This window comes from Nerophis lumbriciformis, linkage group LG13, assembly GCF_033978685.3.
Source record: "Nerophis lumbriciformis linkage group LG13, RoL_Nlum_v2.1, whole genome shotgun sequence".
Classification (NCBI taxonomy): Eukaryota; Metazoa; Chordata; class Actinopteri; order Syngnathiformes; family Syngnathidae; genus Nerophis; species Nerophis lumbriciformis.
In genome coordinates, this window is record NC_084560.2 from 23,125,987 (window position 1) to 23,138,651 (window position 12,665).

The window sequence follows — 12,665 nt, forward strand, 5'->3', positions numbered from 1 at the left end:
ACATGTGAACCCCATATATGTGGCATACAACATGTAAACCCCATAAATGTGGCATACATGTGAACCCCATATACGTGGCATACAACATGTGAACCCATATATGTGGCATACAACATGTGAACCCCATATACGTGGCATACAACATGTGAACCCCATATATGTAGCATACAACATGTGAACCCCATGAATGTGGCATACAACATGTAAACCCCATAAATGTGGCATACATGTGAACCCCATATATGTGGCATACAACATGTGAACCCCATATGTGGCATACATGTGAACCCCATATATGTGGCATACAACATGTGAACCCCATAAATGTGGCATACAACATGTAAACCTCATATATGTGGCATACATGTGAACCCCTACATGTGGCATACAACATGTGAACCCCATGAATGTGGCATACATGTGAACCCCATATACGTGGCATACAACATGTGAACCCCATATATGTGGCATACATGTGAACCCCATATATGTGGCATACAACATGTAAACCCCATAAATGTGGCATACATGTGAACCCCATATACGTGGCATACAACATGTGAACCCATATATGTGGCATACAACATGTGAACCCCATATACGTGGCATACAACATGTGAACCCCATATATGTAGCATACAACATGTGAACCCCATGAATGTGGCATACAACATGTAAACCCCATAAATGTGGCATACATGTGAACCCCATATATGTGGCATACAACATGTGAACCCCATAAATGTGGCGTGCAACATGTGAACCTCATATACGTGGCGTACAACATGTGAACCCCATATACGTGGCATACAACATGTGAACCCCATAAATGTGGCATACATGTGAACCCCATATATGTGGCATACAACATGTGAACCCCATGAATGTGGCATACAACATGTAAACACCATAAATGTGGCATACATGTGAACCCCATATACGTGGCGTACAACAAGTAAACTCCATATATGTGGCATACAACATGTGAACCCCATAAATGTGGCGTGCAACATGTGAACCTCATATACGTGGCGTACAACATGTGAACCCCATATATGTGGCATACAACATGTGAACCCCATAAATGTGGCATACATGTGAACCCCATATATGTAGCATACAACATGTGAACCCCATATACATGGTGTACAACATGTGAACCCCATATATGTGGCATGCAACATGTGAACCCCATAAATGTGGCGTGCAACATGTGAACCCCATAAATGTGGCGTGCAACATGTGAACCCCATAAATGTGGCGTGCAACATGTGAACTCCATAAATGTGGCGTGCAACATGTGAACCCCATAAATGTGGCATACAACATGTGAACCCCATATTTGTGGCATACAACATGTGAACCCCATATATGTGGCGTACAACATGTGAACTCCATAAATGTGGCGTACAACATGTGAACCTCATATACGTGGCATACAACATGTGAACCCCATATATGTGGCGTACATGTGAATCCCATATATGTGGCATACAACATGTGAACCCCATATACGTGGTGTACAACATGTGAACCCCATAAATGTGGCATACATGTGAACACCATATATGTGGCATACATGTGAACCCCATATACATGGTGTACAACATGTGAACCCCATATACGTGGCGTGCAACATGTGAACCCCATAAATGTGGCGTGCAACATGTGAACCCCACATATGTGGCATACAACATGTGAACCCCATAAATGTGGCATACATGTGAACCCCATATATGTGGCATACAACATGTGAACCTCATATATGTGGCATACAACATGTGAACCCCATATACGTGGCGTACAACATGTGAACCCCATATACGTGGCGTACAACATGTGAACCCCATATACGTGGCGTGCAACATGTGAACCCCATATATGTGGCATACAACATGTGAACCCCATATATGTGGCGTACATGTGAACCCCATATATGTGGCATACAACATGTGAACCCCATATACGTGGCGTGCAAGATGTGAACCCCATATATGTGGCATACAACATGTGAACCCCATATATGTGGCATTCAACATGTGAACCCCATATAATGTGGCGTGGAACATGTGAGGACCTCTACTAGCCTGGAAGATGCATCTTAATGTGTACAGTCCAGAAAGTCATTTTAGTCTGTATGGACACTCGTGGCTCCCCCACTGCCCCAATCGTGCTTGTGCTTGTTTATGTAGCATCGGGTAGTTTCATTCGACTACATTTCCGCCATTGCTCTATTAATCTATTAATCATTTTTTAAATATTTTTAATGCGATGAGAGACACTCCCTCTGAATGTTCTGAAGCAGAATAATGCTGCATATAAGTGGAGCTCAGACTAAATCAACAGCGCCTCAACCGAGTACTGCACTCCATTTTGACTCCTAATGGCTTGCCATTGGATTATTGCAGCACTCCAAACTGTAATCTAGTTGGTGTTCCCTCTATATGGACTCACTGCGTATGACTGAAGGAGAGGACTCCATGCCTTAAGTTTTCATTTTCCTCATATCGGCTTCAGCTTGAACATCATTTTTTTGTGGGAACACGCAGGAAGTAACACACGCCACTTTTTCCCCCTTAAGTGTCAAACTACGGCTGTTCCTAACAAACACTCCCTCATGTTCTTAATGGCAACTGTGATGAATGTGTGCCAGTGGAAGTGTCATGGGGTCCAATGACAAACACGTTGCATGAGCCCCCTCCCCGTGACTTCATGTTGGCCTTCAGCATGCTGCAAGGATGTACAGCTTTCATGTCAACCACCTGATAAGAGACTGAATCTGCTAAATATGTGATGTATATTTGTCCCCCGTAAACCGTCTGAAATGTACTCAGATTGCGGGGAATAGACACGCAAAAGTTGTTTTTTTATTATTATTATGTAGGGTGAATAGACAGAAAGCAAGCAAGAAGCAGAGTGGAAATACATTTGTCTGATAAGACGGTAAGTTGTTATTTTCATAACATGTTTTCTTAATGAATAAAATAATGATTTTAACTTAAAACGCGTGTGTGTGCGTCAACAACACCCAGAGGGCGGTTTATGTTGAAGCACAAGACAGTCATGAGGATATGAACAGCAACAATAATGTGCTAAAGTTTCAAAAATGGGAAAATAGTTGTGACGTTTTTTTAAATTAAGCATAATTTTATTTGGAGCCTCCCCTTACATTACGACATTTTATTTGTGTGAAATTATTGTTACACTATTTGAGTAAAACTTTAATTTAATTATAACGCATGTTTTGGGCCAAAATAATCCTTTTTTTTTATTAGTGCAAAATAACAAATGTAACCTAATTATAACATTTAATCCTGCAAACAACTTCTGCTAGGGATTGAACCAAATATAAATGCTGCCTTGGACGGTCGGACCACCGGACAAAACATCTCGAGCACGGGTCTCCAAACTACGGCCCTCGGGCTGGTTCCGGCTCGCCAGCGTCCTAAATCCCAAGTTTAAAAAATATGTATTTAAAATTATTTTTTTTTAAAAATCTGTCCTTTCTAATCCATTTTCTACTGCCTGTTACTCTCGGTGTCTCCTAGCCGCTCAGGCAAATCATATTGTCTAAAACTGCATTTCTCCATCGGCCAAATTGTTTTAAGCCAATGCGGCCCCCCAAGTCAAAAAATTTGGGGACCCCTGATCTAGAGGAACATTTGCTCTCATCAATGACGGAGCAGGAAGAGGTTTGGGTTCCACTTGTTGTAAAATGATATCCAAAACTCCATGTCCTTTATTAATTGACATTTTACATGCGACCCCGATAGGGACAAGCAGTAGAAAATGGATGGATGGATGTGCCTCTTCATGCAGAGCGTGATCTGGTTAAAAAAGGGCTATTTATACTACAACCGATTCTTTTGACAAAAATATAAATAACATTTTGACTGAATGTGACTTGACTTTTATTAGTAGATTGCACAGTACAGTACATATTCCGTACAGTTGACCACTAAATGGTAACACCCAAATAAGTTTTTCAACGTTTGGAACTCAGTTCCGGATGCAGCTGAGATAGGCTCCAGCGACCCCAAAAAGGGACAAGCGGTAAAAAAAATGGAGTTCTAATTTCTTCTAGATTTTTTTCACCACCTTTTTTGCCATACATCTGCTTATAACCACGAGTTAGTTTAATAATGCGGTATGTACTATTTGGCATGTCGTAACTGTGGAAACAAAGGATTATTTAATTCGAATAAAAAAAAAAATCATCCCTAAAACCTTTCCTGATAACGACGATACAATAGCGAGCTGTTCAACGTGCATGTTAGTTCTGCCGCCAGCCACTAGGAGGCGCTGGAGCCACGCCTGTGTTTTAGTGACGTCACTTCACGTACTGCAGAAGCTATCATTTCCGCGACACGCTTGAGGACACCTTCGCGGTATGTAAACGTTGTTTTTTTAAGCCTTACATGACGTAAATATTGTAGTTTGGCGTATTGTTCGTCGTATTTGTGTTTAGGTCCGCGTATTTTAGTGCATCGATGGACTAACCGACGTACGAGCGCGGGTATTGTTCTATGTTAGTCTACCACCACTGGCCTCTTCATTAGGTACCTCTGCACAATGTAATTTAGTTCAAGATTAATTTGGTCTGTAAACGATAACAATTAGTTTTGAAGGTGTTAATTGAACAACATATCTATGTGTAGCCAACAACGGCCCCTCCTAACTAGAATGCACTTATTTCCCACTGAAAACAAGCTACAATATATCAAATAAGCAGGTCACATTTTCACTAAAAACAATCCCAGACTTATCCTTTCACTTTTGTTCATTTTATGAATATACATGGATTAAAATATTTTTTAGACAAATTAAAAACAATATTACTTGCAAAATGGATTCATTAATGTAAAACATATGATGTTGAATGCAATATTATGGTAAAAAACACTGATGGCGGGAGCTGCCATGCAAGGCGCTAACCACGACCCATCAGGAGCAAGGGTGAAGTGTCTTGCTTAAGGACACGGACGTGACGAGGTTGGTAGAAGGTGGGGATCGAACCGGGAACCCTCAGGTTGCTGGCACGCCCACTCTCCCAACTGCGCGACGCCGTCCCCTAATAATATTCATTAAAACGGTCTGGAGCCGCAAAAAAAGTAACATAATATAAGTGTTATAATGAAGGCAACACATGACGTAAGTGTCTATATTAGCTATAATAGCCTACTATCAAAATGATAACATCTGCAATGTTGGACAAGTGCAGTAATGATGTAAGACGTAGATAAAGTGCACAAAGGTGAGCATGTTTGTCAGACAGGTGTGGGTGAGCACGTCTCCTTAGCATTGAAGCATAAAAATGGAGTGTTACCACCTGTATTACTTACTGAAATAACTTTGACATTGTCTAAATCGCTCATTCTTCAATTGATGCGTACGCAAACTGCCTTTAGTGCAGAGGTCGGCAACCCAAACCGTTGAAAGAGCCGTTTTGGACCAAAAATACAAAAAACTAATCTGTCTGGAGCCGCAAAAAATGTAATGTATGATATATAAGTCAATGTTTTTCAACCACTGTGCCCCGGGAGATGATCTAATTTCACCTATTTGGGTTAAAAAATATTTTTTGCAAACCAGTAATTATAGTCTGCAAATTCTGTGTTGTTATTGAGTGTCGGTGCTGTCTGGAGCACGGCAGAGTAACCGTGTAATACTCTTCCATATCAGTAGGTGGCAGCTGGTAGCTAATTGCTTTGTAGATGTCGGAAACAGCGGGAGGCAGCGTGCAGGTAAAAAGGTATCTAATGCTTAAACGAAAAATAAACAAAAGGTGAGTGCCCCTAAGAAAAGGCATTGAAGCTTAGGGAAGGCTATGCAAAACGAAACTAAAACTGAACTGGTTACAAAGTAAACAAAAACAGAATGCTGGACGACAGCAAAGACTTACTGTGGAGCAAAGACGGCGTCCACGATGTACATCCAAACATGACATGACAATCAACAATGTCCCCACAAAGAAGGATAAAAACAACTGAAATATTCTTGATTGCTAAAACAAAGTAGATGCGGGAAATATCGCTAAAAGAAAGACATGAAACTGCTACAGGAAAATACCAAAAAGAGAAAAAGCCACCAAAATAGGAGCGCAAGACAAAAACAAAAACACTACACACAGGAAAACAGCAAAAAAGTCAAAATAAGTCACGGCGTGATGTGACAGGTGGTGACAGTACACAGACAAGAGCTATATTGATGCATGCTTGGTTATGCTTTAAAGTCATATCCAACAATTGCGACAACTTTTTTACTGTCAACTGAGTTTAGTTTTTTAATGATGTCAGCTGGTGGTGTGCCTCCGGATTTTTTCAACGCAAAAAATGTGCCTTGGCTCAAAAAAGGTTGGAAAAACACTGGACTACACAATCCAAGCCTGGGTAAGAGGCAGGCATGACAAAAATAGCAATGTAATTTGTAGCGTGACACATATCGATACGGAATTATATGAAAGTAAATACCGTATTTTTCGGATTATAAATCGCGTTTTTTTCATAGTTTGGCCGGGGGTGCGATTTATACTCAGGAGCGACTAATGTGTGAAATTATTAACACACTACCGTAAAATATCAAATAATATTATTTATCTCATTCACGTAATAGACTAGACATACATCAGCAATCGTCACACACACACGTCAACCAATAAAAATTAGGTGGGGTCGGGTCATGGCAGAAGTGCATTGTGGAAAAAAAGATACTACCTGCTACTACTTCCATACCTATGAAAATGTATCATTTCAACATTGGCGGTAACTTATAAAAACTGAGAAGGGCTGAAGAACAATGGCACTGAAAAGGAAGTCATACTGCAGGTTACAAGCTGGAAGTAGTGAAATATGCAGCAGAAAACGGCAATCGAGCAGCAGAAAGAACGTTTGGAGTAAGCGAGAATCTTGTAGGGGACTGGCTAAAAAATTCCCCGAAAAATGTGACTTATATATGTTTTTTTCCTTCTTTATTATGCATTTTCGGCCGGTGCGATTTATACTCCGGAGCGACTTATAATCCAAAAAATACGGTATTGTGGTATGATTTTTTTACCACATGGCCGAGCTCTAAGTTCAAATGTTGCTGTTAAAACAATAACAAATCAGTTTTGTATGAAGGTCTTTTTAAATGAACATTTCTATTTCCTGCTGGATCTACTCTATTTTATGCTGCTGCTGTCACATATACTGTATATACTGTAATATTGTACATGGTCATTGGTATATATTGTATATATGCTGTATATATATTCTGTACACATATTATGTATATATTTGTATATATATATATATGTTAGATTTTTTATCGCTATATTAGTCTATTTATACCTGCATTGTCCTTTCCATCCTTACACTTTCCATCATTGTAACTGAGCTACTGTGTTGAACAATTTCCCTTGTGGATCATTAAAGTTTGTCTAAGTCTAAATGTTTGCCCGCTGTGGTTGTAGACGTCAGCATGCAGGAGGAAAGTGTCCCAGCAGGTGAGCAGCAGTGCGCTAAGTGTGGATCCAGACTCAGCCTACCTCAGACGGACGTACCTGGCAGCGCGTCCAGGTGTCCGTCCTGCCCAGCGGACGCCGTCGCCGTTGCCATCGTCAACGGTGAGCCGGCGCAGAACAGCGCCCCCTCGGACCCTCACAGCTGCTCTGTGTGCGGCAAAACCTTCATCTCTTCGGCCAACCTGACCAGTCACCTGGCCTCCCACACCAAGGAGAAGAGGTTCAGGTGCAACACCTGTGGGAAGTTCTTCTACCAGCCCTCCCACCTCCTGGCTCACGAGGCCATCCACAGAGGCGACAGGCCCTTTAAATGCCCGGAGTGCGGCAAGACCTTCGGCCGAGCGTCGCACCTGAAGACGCATCAGCGGCTTCACACGGGCGAGAAGCCCTTCAAGTGTTCCTTCTGCAACAAGGCCTTCGCGCAGAAGGCGGGGCTGCTCTCGCACATCCGCATTCACACGGGCGAGCATGTCTTCAAGTGCGACGTGTGCGGCGACACTTTCACCTCTCTGCCGCTGATGCTCACACACAAGAACGAGGAGGCCGCTCGGCTGGGGAGAGCACCGCCCGCTGCGCCCGCGCCCGCTCGGGCCGCCGTCGCCGCCACCGCCGCCGACGACATCAAGTGCGGCCTCTGCTGCCGCACCTTCATACACTCCTCTTACATCAGACTGCGCGTGCACCTGCAGAAGGGGCTGCGGCCATACCACTGCAAAGTGTGCAACAAGACCTTCGTCAAGATGGATACTTTCATCAGCCACTGCGAGAAACACCTGAAGCAGAACGGGGAGAAAAGCGATGAAGAGTGCGTGGTCAAACCTCCCATGTTCATTCCTCTGTCCAAGCCGCCGCCGTCGTCGCCATCGCCGTCGTCGGACGCTGCTCAGCCGTTGTCCTCCTCTGACGTCGCCACTCACTTCAAGGCCAAATCCAAAAGCTAAGCATGATCAAGTATGTGAAGCACACACAGCATTTTTGGGGATGTTTTAGTTCAATCCCAAACATCCGTACACAGCGTAGTCTGCAGAGTACTCTGCTGCGCACACGCCTATTTCTCACATCCACGTGACATTGATCCGCATTTTGCCACCAAGGCAAATCATAGAATTAAAATCAGACTTTTTGATTGCACAAACATTCAAACACATTTTTGACACTATTGCTTGGTGCAGCTAACGACCGTGTTGACTTTTTTAGTTCTTCATTTCACCTCTGCAGAGTTCATCTCCATGACGTCATCCTATAATTTGCTATGATATCATTTTCTTTAAGATAGATAGTAGTAGATAGTACTTTATTGATTCCTTCAGGAGAGTTCCCTCGGGAAAATTTAAATTCCAGCGGCAGTGTACAGAATTGAGATTGAATTTAAAAAGTAAATAATGGGGGTATAAATGGAAATAAAATAGAAAATATTACAAGAAGAATACAAATAAAAAGCAACAGTAAGATAACAAATCTAACAAGAGAAACCAGGCAGTAGTGACCTTGTTATGAAAAAGTGTTGCACTGTTATTGTTTTGCATCCCCTGTCATCCGAGCGCCCCACCTCCCCCCTAAAACGGCTCATATATACATCCATACATTCAAAAACACATCTATGTTATTAATAAGTTAACATATTGTATATCATTTTTCTCTGTTTTAATTTGTTGCTGCTTTAATGTACAATGTACTTTGTTGAGAATTGTTCAAGTGTCTCTCGAGACTTTTAGTGACTTTTTCCTAATTATAAACAACTTGCAATTAAATCTAGCATCTTTTTCCGGTCTTATTAAAGACTGTACTTGTGTTTAGAGACCTTACTTTTGTCCATCAATGTCCGCGACGAAAAGGGAGCCGCAGCGAGCGTGACGTCACACTTTGCGCTGCTGCTCCAGTTGGACTTTCTTTCTTTAAAAGCCGCCACTGTCCTCTTAATATTTGCACATTTTGTAAATCACTGTCGGTGGGTATATTTTGGATATCCATCCATCAATTTTATTAAGTAAAAACATTACGTTCACATCGCATATATGCTGACTACACTCCAGACATTTGCTTGCATCTTTTCTGCAGCTGTTTTCGGTGAACAAAGTCCTTTTTTTTCGGCGGCCGAATTTTTGGTGCATCACTAGTCAATAGTGTGCAAATAATAGGCTATATGTATCCATTCATACTGTAACGCCCTGCTGGTGGTAATGTTTTATGTTAGTGGGGTTTAGATTTAATGTTCATTCTTCCTTGATCGCAAACACACCGTCCGTGCCTGTAAGGGGATTGGCAGAGCATGAAGAAGCACAGAGATGAAAGTGTGTGTATTGGGCTGGTTGTTGGTATAAGATTGGCAATAATAGTTAAAAATAGCGTCTAACTTTTGACTTCTTCTGGAGGCTACAATAAAGTATAGTACTTTAGTTGTTTTCAGATTTGCCTTGGCGGTGCGCCACAATCAGTTACTTTAAGGGGAAACACTGCTGCATATTGTACGGGGTCATAGCTGTAGTGGCCCCGTATGGAATATGTACTGTACAGTACAGTATATACTTAAGGTGTTATTAGCGCCTGTTTCAAACTGTCAGAACTATTCTCGAGGAAGCCACCCATGCCAGCTGTGAAACCATATTGCTTGCTAAAAACATTTCAAACATGAAAGTATTGTTTCTCTTTCATGTCATCCTGAGAGGTCCCTCAGTCACACATTTCACATTAATAAAAAGGTTTGCTTCCAAAAAACTGCTTTAAAAAGTATTTTTCTCCATTTTGTAAGCCTGAAATATACATTTATATTTAGTTTTTACTCTTTTAAAGGTCAGCATTTTTATGCCATTGTTTCTATTAATTAAACATAATTTCCAGGAAATATCTTCCAAGGAATAATTTATTATTATTACTAGGCCATGGGATGGGTCATTGATTGGCAGCGACATTGAATTGCTCGCATATTTTATCTTCTGTCAAAAAATAAAACTTACATTCAAGGTCCAAAATATCAGCTTAACTGTTGTAAAGATTGTACAGTATGTCAATATTGTTGTCACTACTTTCAACAAGTCAATCTTTCTGTTCTGAATCTGACAAAGTAAATAAATAAAATATTGTATTATTGAATCCAACAGCACGGTTTCAAACATGATTTTAGCCTGCTGTTTGTTTATTTTGCACAGCTGAGTGAGTCTTTGAGCGCTGATTGTTTTAAGACGGTCTCATATGCTTTTTTTTTCTGTCATTTCCAGCTAAAAGACATTCAAGTTTCAAAAGATAAAAATGACTTTTAAAATAAGAGTAAGCTCAATATATTATATAAGGAAACAGAGCAAGTCGTGTTTAATTTTGCCTGAAGTATATACACTGCAAAATATACAAAAACTGTTATTATAGAATATAAATACATCTTTGTGAAAGTTGATTTGATTGTGTCCAGTACTCACCAGTATTGTGTAAATATTGTCCAGATGTACCTATGAAAGACTGTTCTGAAACAAAATAAACTTAAATGCAACTGAATTCTGTGTATTGCCTCCTTTTTAAACCTTTTAAAGGCCAGTACTTCTGCTACACGTCTGTCTCGAAGGGTGAGTAGCTTCATTTTATTTTGTTACTTGGTTTATATACTGTACACTGTATCTTCATTTTCACTGTTCCTCTTTTGAGTCAAATGTGACAGTCTTGTTTTACTCACTTGAATATATGGAATTTAGAAGGAAACCTACTAGGGGTGTAACGGTACACAAAAATTTTGGTTCGGTACGTACCTCGGTGTAGAGGTCACAGTTCGGTTCATTTTCGGTACAGTAAGAAAACAACAGAATAAACATTTTGGGGTTATTTACCAAATTTGCAAAATCTTCCACCAAAAATATTTTTCTTAGTGGAATATTTGATGTGAAGTAATGGGAACCTTGCATAGGTCAATAATTCATAATAACATTAATTTTGATTCAATATTATGTTTTGAGCAATGACGGAATTTTTATTCTGTTGTCAGTTTGAAAGTCAACATTGCAACTTTTTCTAAATTACATTAAACCTTTAAGCTTTTTTATTTCACTTTTGTTATGTTTTTGTTTATTTTAATAGTATTTTTAGAATGTGCCGTGGGCCTTTAAAACATTAGCTGTGGGCCGCAAATGGCCTCCGGGGCACACTTTTGACACCCCTGCTATAGCATACTTGCCAACCCTCCCGGATTTTCCGGGAGACTCCCGAAATTCAGCGCCTCTCCCGAAAACCTCCCGGGACAAATTTTCTCCCGAAATTCAGGCGGAGCTGGAAGCCATGCCCCCTCCAGCTCCATGCGGACCTGAGTGACGTCAGGTGCGCAACACCACGTAAATCGTTGGCCAACCAAAAAGTAACCCCAGTACGCTATAGCCAACATTCACCAGGAGATGGCAACAGACAAACATAGATCACTATTACATTCCTCCCCTTTTAGAAATGTATAGAAGTTACTCAAAATAAATAAACAACCCAACCAAAAAATGCAGCAGCTCAATTAAAAAAATGTCCTTAAGCCACATTCTTTTCTTTTTTTTTTAGTACTGAACTCTTAACCCTCATTTGTAAAAAATAACATGCTTATTATACAAACAGTATTTGTACACCTTTAACACAGATTTTTATACTGTCTTCAGAGATTCAGTTTTTTTGGTGGTACTCGAAACCTTTCTGGGTACCTGCGAAAGGGTGTTCAGCATGGTTGGAAAAATAGTGACAGAGAATAGAACAAGGATGGACAATTCAACCCTTATCTCAACAATGAGTAGATGAGTGTTATGTGTGTGTATATGTATAAATAAATGAACATTGAAATTCAAGTATTTCTTTTATTTATATATATATATATATATATATACATTATATATATATATACACACACATATATATATATATATATATATATATATATATAATAAAATAAATATATATACATAGCTAGAATTCACTGAAAGTCAAGTATTTCTTATATATATATATATATATATATATATATATAAAATACTTCACTTGGTGAATTCTAGCTGTAAATATACTCCCCTCTTAGCCCCGCCCCCAACCACGCCCCCGCCCCACCCCGACCACTCCCCCCCACCCCCCACCTCCCGAAATCGGAGGTCTCAAGGTTGGCAAGTATGTGCTATAGATAATAAAACATTAAATCTGATAAATCTATGGATAAAAA

At 40.3% G+C, this 12,665-nt stretch overlaps 1 protein-coding gene across 1 annotated transcript; it reads left to right on the forward strand.

Moving 5' to 3' along the window:
- Positions 1 to 623: 623 nt before the first annotated feature.
- On the forward strand, positions 624 to 10,987 carry LOC133613729 (uncharacterized). The gene is made up of 2 exons (XM_061971476.1): positions 624 to 4,388; positions 7,451 to 10,987. The coding sequence occupies exon 2, from the start codon at positions 7,459 to 7,461 to the stop codon at positions 8,440 to 8,442; it is 984 nt and encodes a 327-aa protein (XP_061827460.1). The 5' UTR covers positions 624 to 4,388; positions 7,451 to 7,458; the 3' UTR covers positions 8,443 to 10,987.
- Positions 10,988 to 12,665: the final 1,678 nt, after the last annotated feature.

Coding starts and splice junctions, on each gene's coding strand:
- LOC133613729 (XM_061971476.1), top strand. CDS start 7,459: ATGCAGGAGGAAAGTGTCCCAGCAGGTGAGCAGCAGTGCGCTAAGTGT.